A 17,499-nucleotide genomic window follows, 5' to 3' on the forward strand; every position below is an offset into this window, starting at 1 on the left:
GTTGAATGACGATATACTTAAAATAATAACATAATACAATTATCGCGCGATTTAAAGAACTATTAACTCCATATATTAACAAAAAATTAAAGTACCTCTTCTATCAATATAAATATGAACACTAGAGTATTGGAGTAGTAAAGAGTCGCAGTCGATAATGCTCTAATTATTAGTGTAGTGGTGTGTAGGAGGTATTACATTGCAAATGGGTTCGCAAATGCTCTATTCTAACAGTCCCATGGGCAAGATAGTGACCGGAAAGTAAACAGACGCTCCACGCGAGATTAACGGATATATTTTTTTAAAAAAATACAATGCAGCCCAAATGTATTGGCGCTGTAAGAATTATTAGCCATTCCTTACATTGCTAATGCGCTCTCAAACTTTGGAACTAAGATGCTATGTGACTTGTACCTGTAGTGAAACTGGTTCAAACCGGAACACAAGAATACTGAGTATTGCTGTTTGACGGTAGACTGTCTGAAACATATCCTAACTCTGGCCACTTCAATACAAAAACATTGCTATTGTTGTTTTTAATACAAAAACCAATAATTATTTTTTTTTGAGCTCGACCTAGAATTTCACCAAAGGACAATAATAATAGCTAGCTAGGACTTGACTGCTATTTCATAGCGAAAGTGATGATACAGCCTAAGGTGGAGCGCTCTTGTCAATTCACTCTAGACTTAAAGGCACCCATACTGTAGGTGGTGGGGAATACGGAGGTTGGGTATTCCAGACCTTAGCGCTGCGTATCAGAAACGAGGAAGCAAATCGTTCGGTACATGTTTTAAGTACGTCAACTACGTACAAGCGCAGATCGGTGCCTCGCAGTTCTGTGGTAAAAAGGTGAAAGGAGAACAAAATTAAATACTTCTTTGGCTCACTCTCCGAAATATATCCTTTAGAATGAACAGGCAACTTTATGACGGTGCTGGAAGCACAGTTTGTTTGCCATTGGCAGACGATGGTCAATACAGCCTTTTATACAATATATTTATTTGCTATATAACTTAAGATACCCATTGAAATTGTATCTCAATGAAATTACTAAATACTTTTTAATTTTTTATGTTAATTAAGTACAGTAAATTCCTGGCTTTTTGTATGGGCAAAGGGGCATTCCACAGGGTTCAGATTATGAGTTCCGTTTATTCCTTTCATTATTTCAAATGTAAGCCTAGTGTATCGGTAACAAACATATTAACATTTAATTTATTTTTTTTCCTTTTGTCCTCGTCATCAATTACTAGCATAAATCTCATAGATGGTTTATAAAAACTAAAAAATGGAACAGCCTATAAATGTCCCATTATTGTGCTAGGCCTCCTGTAACTTTTAGGAGTAGATTTGGAGCTTATTCCACCACGCTGATAGAATGCGGATGGATACACATGTTCATTGAAATAAGACACACTCAGGTTTCTTCACGATGTTTTCCTCAACAAACACAAGATGAATTATAAACATTAATTAAGAACATCGAAATTCAGTTATGCTTGCCTGGGTAGAAACCTGTAACCTTCGCAGTTTTAAGCAGCGTTAAGAAGCAGGCGTTCTACCCACTTGTCCATCTCGGGTCTATGGTCAATAAATGGACATTACAAGCAAGTTGGTCGTCTTAGTACCAAAAGGAATAAAATTTAGTATACTTACTTAAAATAATAAATTGATAGTGTCTATGCTGTTCACCATTGAGGAGTTCCTTCATTTGGAGCCAATACTGGTTGTAGAGTCATCTCATACTTATCATATAAATTAATTGTCATCAATTATCTATTATTTAGAATAGCAATTTTGTAAACAGACACACTTTCAGAAGAGGTTCTAATTTAACTGGTAAAATTTGATCTGAACAAGCCTTACAAGTTAAATTAAAACTTGAATTCATTACAAAATAGAAACCGTGCACAATGATCAAGTAACTCTACTTGATCTTCGTGCACGGTGCATACATGTTATTGTATTGTAAAGTTTAATAAAATTTATATTTAATCTCTTTCTTAGTGGAAATTAGAAAACATTCGTAAAAAGCCTACATTTTATTTAATCTTTTGAAACGACGATTTAAAAGTGTGGAAAGAGCCTATTCCGATGGAAGTAGGAAAAAATATAAACAAACCTTATATTTCCGTATTTCATGCGATTTACTTGAGAATTCAGCTAAATTGTGCACTACAAAGAGTATATGATTAATATAATATATTTATTTATAATACAACACTATTACACTTAACTACTTATTTCCACTTTAATTTTACTTCCAAAATTCCGATAAGAGATTCGTCGACGCTCAAATCGCCATTTTTTCGCAAATACATGGTGAATATCATAGATTAATCGAACTCTCAACCGAAGGTATCGCGTCAGTTTGCTGTCAAATGTTGTTTATTTGGCTTTTTTATGGTTGGAATAGAGTATACTTATATTATAAATAAGGTATGTTTTTAACTCACTATTGACGTTTTCTTCCATTTTAAATTTATTTTTGTATGAGTTAGGTTAGATTTTCATGACTCGGTTACATTCGAAGTCGGAATTAAATATTTTTATCTAAATCATAACTAGTCGTTGAATACTGAAACGACCAATACACGTTTATCTTTTAAATAGCCGTTAAATCCCAACTATGGATAAATTAATACTAAAACAATATCTCTGTGTTTGGTGTCATTTGCAAATTGTAAATGGTTTTCTTATTTGGAAAATCCCCGGTCAGTTGGGTTGAGATAAAGTATATTTATTTATTATTTTTATTTTTCTAAGATCAATTTTATAGTCCATTAGGACGGCCACCACCCGAAAAAAGTACAAGCCCAAGGCTAATCGGTTTACGTACTTTCCGAGTCACAGGTGTGTAACACTACTAGTTTCTTCTATAACCTTTATCCGCACGATCATGCATCAAACGCGGCTGCTCGCCATTTGCATTTACAACAACAACAAAACCCATAACAATTATAAATCATATGGAGATACAGATCCAACATTCTTGTGTATGAACGCCAACTAAAGCGAGAAATTAATATAAAACTAGTTTTATTTTAATATCAATGTTATTTGCATCGTTTTTTTTGTTCAGTAGAATGAAATGAAATTTATTTATAACTAATTCTGTAGCCGAAACTGTCTCAAGCCAAAACCAGTTCTCAATTTTATAACAATTACGAACAGTTTTTAAAACAGTTTTTTTGACCGTTAATAAGCTGCTCAACGCAAAGCAGTATATCTTCCAATTTATTGGACGAAAGGATGTCTATAAAATTTGCATATTAATAGGCCCATTGTTTGTACCTCGGAATAAAGTGAAGTCAAATGGTTTACGCAAATAATCTCTTTTCGTTTATCGTTATTTATAACTTATTTTATCATTTTTAAAACTTTAAAGCGTCATTTATTAATTAATTTCGGATTCTAAGGTAATTTATTTACAAATGAATACTTTTAGGAACTTAAAAATAATAAACAATGTTGCTAATCTACGCTTTGACTTTTTTGTAATCATTTAAAATTACGATATTAAATGTAAAAACTATTCGTGACACTTTATTCAGTTTAAAGCCCAACTTTCACCAGTTTCCGAACGTCGGTGTTATGTCAAACTGTCAATGTCAACTTAAAATTTAGTGTTGTACCTAGGGTAACAAGTCGACATTGCTAGAAAATTTTGAATTAATTCAGGTTTGATTTATCATAGCAATATTTAAATGCTAAGTATATATATATATTTTAATTTATAAAAATCATATAAAACAACTACATGCACCTTTGTATCAGTTTGTTGGAAAGTTTTAGTGTAATAGGTTTATAAGGATAATACACAGGCAGGCATTTGATACATGATATTGTATTTCATTAAGCTTAATATTTAAGAATTATTTTTGTATTAAATAATATGTATTATCAAATAGTTCATAAAAAGTTAATTTTATCTAACAAAACTATAAATTATACCTAAGGAACTTCAAATTCAATGAAAAAAATTATATTATAAAAAATATTCCTGGAATTTGTAATATATTCAATGATATTATAATTACTTCATTGAGATACATTCATTCGAGTGAAAAAATATTTCTGTTATAAAAGCTATGACGCTATATGTAAACTGAATATGTTAGTGTATTTTTTTCTGACTAATCACTTTTTCGTCTATTTATATAGAAAAATGAAACTATTGATAAATATATATTCATCAACAACTCTTAGCAGTGTACAAGGTAGCTGAGCTGAGTTCTTTCTTCGATTAGAATAGACTATATATTTTTATTAAGGATGCAATTTTGATAAATACATTTAATCATTAATATATGCATCTAAACAAATATAATATATTTACCAACTTCAATATAATATATGTAAATAAAAATATGACATATAAATTTGTTAATAATATAACGATGACCATATAAAGTTAATTTAATTATAAAATTAAGATTAAAAGAAGACTTTATAATTGTACAAAGAATGTTCCATTATTTTTTATTATCTAATTTTATTTTAGTATCGATAAACGTATTTTTTAATTGTGACATCTCTTAGGCTAGCTGGGACCAATAGGAACGTGGAACTAATGTCACATGCCCGCAGAGGGGCTGGAGGGGGCCGAGCGGCATTTGAAATGAATGGATAGCAAAAGTTTCTGAACGTTCCACAGAATTAATGTAAGTCGCTGTTGTGTCAACAAGTATTTCGCCGCGCGGACGGTCCGCTCAACGTTGGTAAACCGTAACAACTTTATCTCGTGAAAGTGAGGTGTTGTGAAATAATAAAATGGATATTGTTTATTAATTGCGTCCCTTTCTGTGTAAAGTGCTCATATTACGTACAAACTGTAATACGATAATAAGGTAAGTCAACATTTCTTATTCGATGATTTGTTAACTTTTCATCTATGATATTCAAATACCTACTTACCTGGTCACGATATCATTGCTTATCAATTTGTCTAACGTTCAGTCGAAAAAAATGTCTAATTAGCTTATTTCCTTACCGAAGTTAGATCCTTAATCAAACGACGTGAGTTTACAGGCGCGATAAAAAATACCGATATTCGAAAATGTTACGTTAAGCACACAAAACTTAGTTATTCCGTTAAAAGGTTAAGTAAAGAGATGATATAAAATTCGATTATATTTAAATATAAGTTTACATGCGTTATAGATTTATTATTAGAAAAAAGTTTTCTAAGATATTCAATTGGTAATCATTTACGGATTATATATTAAACTTTTTTCTAAAAATAAATAGTTAAGAAAATAATTCTCTCTGTGTTTCTTACAAGTTTTAAAATTCAGGTACATGAAACATAAAAATATTCCAATATATCATAAATTTTAATTAAAAATTGATAATAACTATTCTATAATTATCCATTACAATTCATATGATACACAGGGTTCGCTATCAATGTTTAGAGATCCATATCTGCAACTTATTTTATCATTAGTTGATAGCAAGTTCTTTGTATCCAACAATTCACTTGGTTCCATTGTTTTATTCGGTGATAAAACACAATAAAATATCGCAATACTGTGGGATTGAGCAAGGTTAAATTGGGCAAGCATTGTTTGTTTAGAACAATATCACTCCTAGTTTAGAAAAATGCTTATAGTGACTTGTACCCATGTTAATAAAATAATACTATAGTTAATTGTGTTTTAAGTATGCAGCATATTGTTTAATGGGTTAGTACCAGATTTTACTGTGGTCAATTTGGAATGCCGATGGTTAGTGAGCCGTCGGAATTATTAAGTGCATAACATCTTAGTTCCCATCGTAGCAGATGCATTGATGATGTGAGAATTAGCTTAAAATTTATACCATATTTTGTCATTTGACAAATTATTAAAAAGATATTTGTTTCTTAAGCTAAACTTAGGTTTAATATTACTTATCCCAAGAATATTATTTTTATTGTTTCTATTCTAAAAAACCAAAAGTATTCGAGCAGTATTCTGTTGATTAGCTCCCCAAAGTTGTTGAATGGTCCACATCAACAAGGTGGAGAACATATTGAGTAGACCTACATGTATCAGATAAATTCTGCTTTATTTACACTTACTAATAACTTTGTACCAAACCTTTAAAGAGACGTTAACCATGAAGGCCTTTTGTTTTGACGCTATATTCTATGTTTTATATTAAAACTTCACACTCAAATTTGGCTTGGTAATCTTACACTCTGCCCAGAATGAAGGTTCTTAAAAAAATTTACTAATATAAATCGACTTCACACAATCTTTGGTATTATTTTTAACAAGAACCTAAAAATGGTAAACACACGACACAAGGTCAATTTATCAATCAATAATGTTCTCTAAACCAACAATATATACTTACTAATATTCTAAATGCGAAGGTAACTCTTTTTGTCTGTCTCTTGTTATTTAACGGCCAAACTACTGAATAAAATTTGGTGAAAGTTGGTATGTAATAATTTTGAACTCTAAGGAAGGATATAGGCTACTTTTTATACCGAACAGGTAACCAATAAATAAATAATGAACGAGACTGTGAATGACAACTAATATGAATACATTTATATATGTACAGTTTTTTATTTCACAGAATCATATAATTCGAAATTTAAATATAATAAATTCAAAAAGGTTCCCTTCAAGCACATTTGTATCGTTGTGTAGCAACATTAAATTGTTACAAATACCATCAGTCAGGAACGTGGATTCTTTTGAGAAAAACTCCTCTACAGCTTTATAGTTACTGTTTTCAATGATTAAGTTACAATAAAGCACAATTGTAATTCTGAAATTTACCTATTGTGTGTTATCAATTTAATACGATATAATCAAGTCTATTATAAAACCGATAAGATTGACCGGTAAAATTTTCCAGATATTTCCATATGTTGACTGAAACTATCAATTTATCTGCATTATTGATTAATAAATTGTATTTGCACTTCATAATAATTATTTACTATTAACGATTATATATGAAATAAAATAAGAATTAAAAAAATACTTATGCAAATGTTTATGAAGTTCTGAATGCATATTCATCAACTAAAAGGCAATTACATTATTCAAACGAACTCATATATTCTAAAAAATACATTCTATTTAATAATGTATATTCTTGTTACTAGTTATCAATTCATAAAATATAATCATTTTTTCGATAGTAAAAATGATAAATTTTTAAGCGGTTATATTTATGTAATGATAATCGCTATCACTCGCATCATATTTGTCATGCACCTGATATTGAGGGCTCCCTTATCACAAGGAGCTCAGTGACTACGTGGCCGCAAAGCTGTTAACACAAAGTATCAAATATGGCTGATTATCGCGCAGGAAAAGCTGGCATCAATGCCGAGGCTCAGGCCAGAATCAACAGCAAATATAACAATGACATCGCTCATGAAACGCTCGAATGGATCAAGAGTATTACGGGACAGCCGGAGAATACCGCTGGGGATGCTGACAATCTTTACGAAGTCCTTAAAGACGGTACCCTCCTTTGCAATTTAGTTAACAAGTTCCAAGAAGGATCGGTCAAGAAAATCAACCAATCGACAATGGCGTTCAAGTGCATGGAAAATATCAACGCGTTCCTGGAGACCGTGAAGAAATTGGGCGTGCCCCCCCAAGAAACTTTCCAAACGATTGATCTATGGGAGAAGCAAAATCTTTACTCTGTTGTAATATGTCTGCAATCCTTGGGCAGGAAAGCCGGCAATTACGGCCTTCCTTCGATCGGACCAAAGGAAGCCGATAGAAATGTTCGTGAATTCAGCGAAGATCAACTAAAAGCTGGTCAGAATGTGATTTCGCTTCAATATGGAACGAACAAGGGCCAACAGAGTGGCATTTCCTTCGGTAACAGACGTCAGATGTGATATGTACATTTTTGTTAATATTATTAACTAAACGTAATAAATATTTTTATTTTTATAATTGTTTTTTTTTTTTTATTTCGTAGTAAGGTGTGGTTTGTTGAATTAATAATTACACTTGAAAGAATGCGTAGCTTAAGGCGATTAGATAACGCTCGAATACTTGATGTAAAATGCGATTGTTTAATGCAATTTTATACATTCAATAAAGCTCTCAATACGCGACTTATTATGTGCTGATACTAAATAATTTATCAAGTACTTAATTTTTGCTTGGTAATTTTATTTTGTTCGGTTGTTTTATAAGTAAGTTATCCACATCATCTATTTCGGTTTTTAATGAGCCGATCAGAAGTCAGACCGACTGACGATCCATTCATTGAAAAAATATTTTATCCTCATGAAGTATGTTACTAACTGTTCGCGTTAGGTAAATGTTACATATTATCTGGTTGACTGTTTGACGTAACCTTTAGAAAAATATAATGTAATAAAATACCTATCTGAAGGTACAAATGACGTCACCACCGAGCATATTGATCTAACCTCGGTGCAAATCCGTTGCCTGGCAAGGAAAAGGTTACCTCCACGAGCGGTACAACTATAAAACCTTATCGTCGAAAATATTTCACACAATTGAAGCAAATACTTGTTACCTGATTAGAATTCCAGAGGGAAATATGAAAAGGTGAAAATATAACTTATCTTTTGTGATACCTAGGTATCGAACGAACATAATTTTAATATGACACATTATATGATTAATCAGTAATGTAATAGCATAATTATAATGATATCATCAGTATATTACACTTTAAAAGTTGTTTGATATTCGAAGTTTTTTTTTTGACGTAGAAAATTTCACAGGTTATTCAGGTAACTTTGGAGATATTTTGTAAGGATACACGCAAACTCAATGTGGAATTCGATCGTGATATGTTGTTTTACATGACTTTCGACTGCAATAATTAATATTTTTAATATACATTAATTAATTGATCAAAACAGCTTATCTTATTTAATAGCGCTGAAGATAATAATGGTCTGCAATTTTTTGTATTAAGCCGATACGAGTAATATAAATCAAACACATTTAATTGCTTAAAGTTAAGCCGCCTGTTAATTCCTATTAAGATACTCAAAAGGATTTACCTATGCCTATACCCTGTTTAGAGAGTGATCAGTTAAACTATTATGCATCTTTTTCTTTTAAATATTAAAAGAATGATGTTAGAAAGAGAGAAATTAATGTCTCTTTTATAATTAAGACCATAACAAAATACAAATACCCAAATGATTCCTACTAATTGACGAAAATTCGTTATTTTGGGATAAATGATATAATCGTATTTTTTAAAGAAACGATTTTAGACTGACATTAATTAGTGTCAATGTAACAAAACATTGACGTGATTTGAAAACAAAAGCATACACGGCCGGAAGGTGTGGTCACGCGCCAGCAGTCAACGGAAGCACGGATGTCCGACCCCAGGTCATTTCAAATGTCTATTTTAAAAATCATCACCCCCTGCTCTAACGCTCGCGTGATCTAAAAAGAGGAAAAGAGACGGATAATCTTATTATAATAACAGGTCGTATTGACGTGTTTTGGATATTTTTGTCCTTAATTTTTATAATACAATTGATCGATCGGTCTTGACCGGCATTTCTGAGCCTTGACCGGGCTCAGCCTGGATTACCACGGTGACCTAACTTCGCTTAGTCCATTACTTGTCGACTTTGATATAAAAAAATATTTACCGACTTGCCAACGAAAATCTTACTTTTTAAAGACTAATTACATGCATCAGGTAGCCCAAATGCCAGACCCCGACTGTGACATAAAAAGGCCTAATAAACTTATTTATTAGTATAGACAGATATTAAAGCGTCCGTTATCTGGAACCTCTCATCGATGTATTGAACGGTTACTGTGTGAAAGTTACTTTAAACGCATGAGTTGATAAACTTCAATGATTTGGCAATTTTCCTAATGCTTTAGAAAGCGATTTATTTCTACAAATCATGTTACGAAGTTATTTCATCGGTTGTGTAATTCTGTACCAATGACGATACGGTCTAAGGTAAGTAAGTTTGATAAATAATTTACACAAACAAACAACAGTAACAACACTTTGAATCGACGAAAAACAATTATTTGAACGATAATAGAAAAAAAACTTGAAACAATTTACAAAATAGTTTTGGATACGCTTTTTGTTCAAACGACAGTCAAGGCTCGCTGCTTTATTGAGGTAGTGTAAAACTAGCTATCCGCCCCTACTTCGCACGGCCAGAATAACGGTTATCAATCTACATTTAACGTTTATATCGAAGGACAAACACAGAGAAAATTGGATCAAGTCCCTTTGTACAACTAAAGTTAAAGTTTCAAAACCGTGATGGTTGAGGAGTTAGAGAAGATTTTATTTAGCTTGAATTACGACTGCTTTACCTATGAAAGATATGCCGAGTGGTTCCGGTAGAGTTGAATAGCGCAACCACGTCACATAGGGGTCGTAAGAGCTGATTGAGATATTTTTTTTCAATTAAGTAGTTCAACCCTCCATGCGACGTCGTGTATTCAACAGCTAAAGTATTCGTTAAGAGGATTTTAGTCTGGCAAGCGCTCTTAAAAGACTAGCAAAGCCTATTTCATACTTGTTGGAGGGCTTTGTGCAAGTGTCTGGGTACATACTGGCATATATTCAAGCCAAGCAGCGATACTTAGTATTATTGTGTTCCAATTGGAAACCCTTCTAATTGGATATACCCATGTGAGCCTATAACTACAGGCGCAAGGGACATAACTCTCAGTTCCCAAGGTTTGTGGTGCATAGTTAATGTAAGGGATGGATATATTTATGTTAAATGTCAATATCATCAGGTCAATAAAAAAAAACTATATGTACCGATCAAGTATAATAATTAATATTATTATTCAAATATGTCATGAACAGAACATACAGAATATTTTTTCTAACCGCCATTCCCACGTTACACGATATCGATCGTTCTTGCAAGGCTTCGCTACGGTACGCCGATTCCATCTATATCTTAGGTGCTTACTATAATTTTCCCAGTGTTTACATATTCTGGACGAACTTGTAGCCAAATTTCCTTCGAATTTTTGAATATATCGTCTTTTCTTAGAGTAAATCAAGGATATTTTGGAACATTGTTGGAACTTTCGAAAGTCTTCTTGAATCTTGCAGTTTTCTCGATCAAGTTTTAATAGCTATTTGTATTTGTGTCCAAGCCTTGAGTTGAGAACCGTTAGTCAATCTTCCGTAGATTATCCCGCTAACGGAACGACATCCGCTCGTTGGAACACGGTATAAGCGAAAAGTTCCATAACTGTATTATCGCCAGTGATAATTAAATTAATCGTATTAGAAATCAATATGGTTATAGTGAAACTCAATATCTATGTAGTTTTGTTTTAATTAATATATAAACAGCTTTGCTAACGATATCTAAATTAGGACATCGAATTACAAATGTGACAAGTCATTTCAAATTAGCATAGTAAAATAAATATAAATATTTTATACATTTAAGTTTTAGTATCAAAGGTAAAGAAATACTCCGTTTATTTTTCGTAGATGTCATGCTTTGCAACTCAACCTTTTGGCTATGCAGATATTACGATGGCGGCAAATGCTTAATAAGCAATTTAACAAAGAACAATAAAAATATAAAAAATATACATATATATCTTGACGTTTAAATTGTGGACAATAGTCTCCCCTATTATTCCTCTGTACATAGCTAAAATTAGTTTATTCATATATATTTATTTAAATAACTATAATGCGCAGGGCGCATTCTCAATTTTTTTTATAAGCTTTTGTTTTATCTGTACTAAAATCGACAGAAACAAACATTATAAATTAACCGAAAATATTCATGTCAGTCTTCACACATGACGCTCTGTTATAACACAGACATGTAGTGTCGCAGATTTCTCGAGTGTTTAAGAGAAAATACATCATACATTATATCCATATTTCATTGATTTAAGGATTTTTTTTTATTTCCAATCAAACTTCAAACAGAACAGCAATTTCTGAGCTTAGCCCGAACAAATGTGTACACTTTAAGTTATTGTATATATTTATATGACAGGTAGACTATATTGGATTTTAGTTAATGATGAAGTGGCCCATCCTGTATAAAGATATTGACCAATAGGCAGTTATCTGAAGCTATCTGGGATTAACGGTAGTAAAAGCTGTCAGATAGCTTTGTATGTGTTTCCAGCACTCGTGATTTAATGCTTCGTGAAATACATTGATGTTTAGAAAGCTGGAGGTTTATGAAGATGAAACTTTACTTTCCAAGTGTGTGTATAACATCGGTTTAGTTTAATCGTAAAGCATTTATTTACATAAGAATTATTTACACTAAGGCATTGATTATATACAAATAAAAATTAAAAATAGTTAATGTACTTATCATGAATTGGTGGCAAGTATGCTAGTAGCATTTAAATTTAGCGCCTAAGTAAAACTACTACGTAACTGTAAGTACTGGTCTTTCACTTTAAATTCGAAGAAATTGATTCCAACGACACTTAAAGTAGTCCGCACCAAAACAGTGAAACACAATTAGTAAGATTACAAAGTGATAGCTATAATCATTCGATATTTTCACATAGCACTTGTATTTCAATGGCCTGAGGAGGAAACATACAAATCTCGAATTTACCTAAAGTTTACATTATCCCTTATTACTATCAAATATATAACACTATTTCACTCAAAGACATAATTTTACTTACAAAATTCCGATAACAACATCACCGACACTCAAAACGCCATTTTTTCCAATTCAAGGTCAAGGTTGTTTGTTTATCTTTACACCTCCTGCCATTGTATTAGACTTCGTGGTCTCTATCAAATTAGTTTGACATACATTTTAGTAGCATGGATGCTTAGTGCATGAGTTCGAGTCGATAACAAATTAAGGTATAATACAATCGGTATCGAACAAATCAATTAATTCATTATTATACGTTATTGATTGAATTAATATGATTAGTTAAGCTAAAATCCAAATTGTTATTTTCATTAACAGGAAGTACTTAAATATACAAAATATTTTTGTATGTTTTGATAAGGGTTAATACTGTGTGATAAATTGCACTAAATTATTTTGTTTTTATTTAAAAATAATGATTTTCGAAATGCCATGTACATATTTTGGAGTTTTACGAATCAATCGACGTATTTATTATAATTTTGATAGGAATCGCATTAGATAGAAGTTCTCGATCGGATTATTTTCTCCAATTACGTTGAAATAATAAGGAACCCCAATAAAACCCCAACAAATGTGTGTAACATAAACGACTTATTAAGAAATAATATCTTTGTCTGTCTGTAAGATACTGGTCACGTTGTCCATAACGAAGACAGTCCTACGCAGGAAATGTTATTTTGCGCAAATACAGGCACTCTATTTCTACACTTTCATAATCCAAGCAATGTCAATTTATTAACTCCGGTTTACTACCGAGATTTGTTCTTGAAATCAGCCTAACAAAGTAAAGTCGAAATCTTGAGGTTAGCTCAAGTCATAGAGAGTTTAGTATTAAAATAATAAGTTATCAAAATATCGATCAAATTAAAATACATAATAAATAAGTGCACGTTAATTATGCTGTCTTGTTCGATTTATTTATATCAATTTTCCGAATTTAACTATCAAGATTTGGTGAAATGATATTCAGGGAAAGATTGGCGATATCTAATATTAAACTTAATTAAAAAAACATCCACGTAGTTCATTTCCTTTGCAGGAGTTTCTTTAATCAATAAATTAATTCTTTATTTAATGGCTTTGGAACATGGAAAACACAGACACGAACGAGATTGATCGGTACAATTGAGAGAACAAAAATCAATTAAATTTTCAAGATATACTACTACTAGTAGCAATTTCCTTGGCAATCGGTAACCTAGAACCACAGAAAGATAAAGATTTAATACTAAGATATAAGAGTTCCTTTCATAAAAGTAATCATTAATAAGACCATACCAAAAATATTATGGTTTCAAAACATACAGTCAATGTACGTTTTGCTTTGTGCCAGATGTGACGTGAAGTGCCTGACTCCATTAATGGTGCTCAAGTGATATTAAAAAATAAGCTAGTAAAATTTTTACCCAATATAGAATTGGAGCGAAGTATTTATGTATATATTATTTTTAATATAGTTAGTTATGATGGCATGATGGTAAGTGATCATCATCGACCATCTCATCGCATTTCTTACATCGCCAATGCGCCACCAACCTTGAGAGCAAAAATGTTTGTAGTTACACTGTATCACTCGACCTTCAAACTTGAACATAATAATACTGAGAATTATTGTTTATCAGTAGAATATCTGATGAGTGGTTGGTACCTATCCAGACGTACTCACACAAGGAGCTATCACCTAATAAAATTTGGACGAAAACATACATCTACGTACATAGAAGCTTACCGAAAAACCTATTGACTGAAACATAATACAAAAGCTGCAATGCATTTGATGTCATTATTAATTATAGGAATAATTGTTTTTTAAACAATAGTATCCAGTTAGTTTTATTTATAACGTTTTACCTGCAGTGACGTATCTCACATCACGTATCCGTGTGAGGGGAACTGGATCAATTGATATGGCCCTGTGCCTCCCGTGACGATTTATTCGTTAATCGACATATTGATATAGATTGAACTAATTAATATCAACTACGACGATTACTAATTATTGCTTGTTATTTATAGATCGTTGTACTATATTTATGATTGGTAATTTTTTTTATTTTTTTTGTTGCAATCATAAGTTTTTGTTTGTAACAAAACTAGGAAGTCAATTAAGACGATATATTCATTTGTAACTCGGATAACCGAACGACATATTCTTAGAGACTCTGCACTGTTATGTGTAATAAATTGTTACCATTGAGAACTGATCTGATGATGGAGTCGGCGTGAATACTAGCACTAATTAATTTCTACAACGCATTGAGCTTGTACAAATTTTGTTGTATGAAATTCATCAAATTACAAGAACAAATCCGTGTCTTAGTTTCATTTCAAACTGATCAAAGTTATATGCATTTTTATTTTGAATTTAGTTTTGCGTAAATCTTGTGGATTCCAAGACGCACACCAGATAAAAAGTAACTACCACCGTCTACGGACATCTGCAATACCTGAGGTCTTGCAGGTGCGTTGGCAAGCTTTAAAAATGTGTAAAATCTTTACTACGAGATTCCCAAATCGTATTTGTAAAAATACCCGGCGAATGCTGGTTCCGCAGAGATGTTGAGAAAGGCCGATATAAAGCCGATGCCTTGAAAATCGAAATATTGTGGATTTTCGGATGGAATGGATGAAACTTGGATTTCGAATCTGAAATAAATATTAACCATTTAACCAACCTTACATCATCAATGCGTCACCAACCTTGGAAACTAAGATGCTGTAAGTACTTACACTGGAGCACTCACCCTCAAAACCGGAACACAAAAATACTGTATGGCGGTAGATTATCTGATGAGTAGGTGATATCTATCTAGGCGGGCTTGCACAAAGCCCTACAAAGAACTTTCAACTCACCCGTATACCATTGAGTTATACCTAATAATATCTGGTACAAAATTATTAATATCTTCTTAACCTGTATAGACCTGGAATCGTTTACACTCTTTTACTACTCGTAATGATTAATGTTACTAGATTATGTTTCCTTGATAGCGTGTTGCGTAACAGAGCTACGTTTAAACAGTAATTATATTATTTTACGTTTGTTAATATACTGGAAGTCGGCACACCGGAAACTGCATCTTTGCGGCAGCGCTGACTGTATCGCTTTTTTACGTTCTACATCTTGTACTGATTGTATGGAATTGCGGAAGCGATGAGGTTTATATAATTTAAATCATTTTATGTAATTTGTTATCAGTTTCGTGTTATGTACATATTAACTAGTTGTCTCCTGATTCTTTGCTCGCATTTTAAGAGTTTAATATTTTTTATAAAAGTAGCTGAATTTCTTTCTTTGAGTTCAATCTTGTTTCAAACCAAATGTCATCAAATTTGGTTCAGTAGTTTGGCTGTGAAAGAGCAACACACACAAACAGACGGAGTTACTTTTGCATATATAATATTAGAATAGATACATGAATAAGCAATAAGTTCTGTTTAAAAGTCGCACCGAGGGGAACTTTCTAATATCGTCTAAGTTAAATTTAAATTAAAAAAAATTCATATTCATAAAAGCTGACACAGAGAGTATAGTCTAGTTGAGATAATTTCGCTAAATAATATATTTGCTTTAAAATGTTTTAAATCTTGCCATTTTATTTAAATCCATATTGTTGAACGTCTTTCCTTAACTGTATTTAAACTGGTTTTAGGTTTTGAAAGTATACCACATTATAATAAACCCGTTTCCATTGCAGTGTCTGCATTGCCATTAATTCTTCCTTTGATACGAACTGCATAATAAAATAAATACACTACTCCATTGCAAACGAAAATATTATATTTATGAATCGTTTTATTATTATTAATGTTATTTGGTGGTAGGTCATTGTACAAGCCCGTCTGGGGTGTACCACTAACTCATCAGTTATTCTACGCCAAACGGCAATACATATAATTGTTGTGGTACCGTCAACAAGAAATGGAAAACATGCTACGTTCCTTGTGAACGAAATATTAACCGTTCCATCCATCGCCAATGCGTCACCAAACTTGGCGATGTAAGTAATAGTTATTATTTCATTCAGCTCCAATGTACATATATGAGCGTTGGCGGCCACATTCAAATCTGTGGCCAATTCACTATAAACTTGTTTATTTTACTTATCGTCATCGCCAACACCAATACCATCAACATAGTCGTGTTCATCATGCTATTCTCTCATTTGTGTATTATACTTATAATATACTAGTATAAATTTTATTGGTTTCATAGAATCTTAGAGACCAAACTATTTTCACAAACCATACGGTGTCAAAGCCCAATTGGATCGATGTTAGATATTCTACTGACTTACAACTTAAATGGATGATACCCTCCCTGTTAAGGTTTGCACAAAACACTAATAAATGTTTCAAAATTTAAAGCGATATTTTTAGTATCGCTTTCACTGATAGCATTCCTAATGTTGCATTAGCGAATTTACCGGTTGCGCCGTCGGACCGTTGACTTTAACGAAATAGCTCTGACCGATATACAACCAGTTTTACTAACTGCACCAAAAGCGAGCCAGCCTTGGCATTGATGATAGATGACTAAGATCGTCTTGGTCGGAACAAGTTTTTACAAACGTGTACATTTCTGCCTACACAAAGTAACCATAGAGTGACTATTTAACAAAAAACGCATTGTATATGACGTAACGATATTCGATAGCTCGTATTTGCCTTAACTAATAAAATAACGTATTCCGTTGGGATGACTTTGATTTTTTTGTTCGCAGTTCATCTTAATCATTTTACAAGGCGACTATTTTAAAACGCGATGCATATTTATAATAGTAGTTGTAATTATGTGTCTATTAATATAATTTCTTATTTTCTTTATTTATACACGATTTCATTTGTTTAACTTAATACATAAGTTTCGCCTG

General features: G+C 32.1%; 2 protein-coding genes across 3 annotated transcripts in view; both read left to right on the top strand.

Annotated features, from left to right (window-relative positions):
* Positions 1-4,634: 4,634 nt before the first annotated feature.
* Positions 4,635-17,499, top strand: part of LOC125065464 (myosin heavy chain 95F) — a 43,144-nt gene continuing 30,279 nt past the window's right edge. For both annotated transcript variants that reach the window (XM_047673049.1, XM_047673050.1), the window contains exon 1: positions 4,635-4,853. The gene's annotated coding sequence lies outside the window, so the exon portion shown is untranslated. The remainder of the gene's footprint in view (positions 4,854-17,499) is intronic.
* LOC125065466 (myophilin-like) lies at positions 7,235-7,919 on the top strand. Its single transcript, XM_047673051.1, has one exon. The coding sequence runs from the start codon at positions 7,301-7,303 to the stop codon at positions 7,862-7,864; it is 564 nt and encodes a 187-aa protein (XP_047529007.1). The 5' UTR covers positions 7,235-7,300; the 3' UTR covers positions 7,865-7,919.

Source organism: Vanessa atalanta, chromosome 7 (genome assembly GCF_905147765.1).
Source record: "Vanessa atalanta chromosome 7, ilVanAtal1.2, whole genome shotgun sequence".
Lineage (NCBI taxonomy): Eukaryota > Metazoa > Arthropoda > Insecta > Lepidoptera > Nymphalidae > Vanessa > Vanessa atalanta.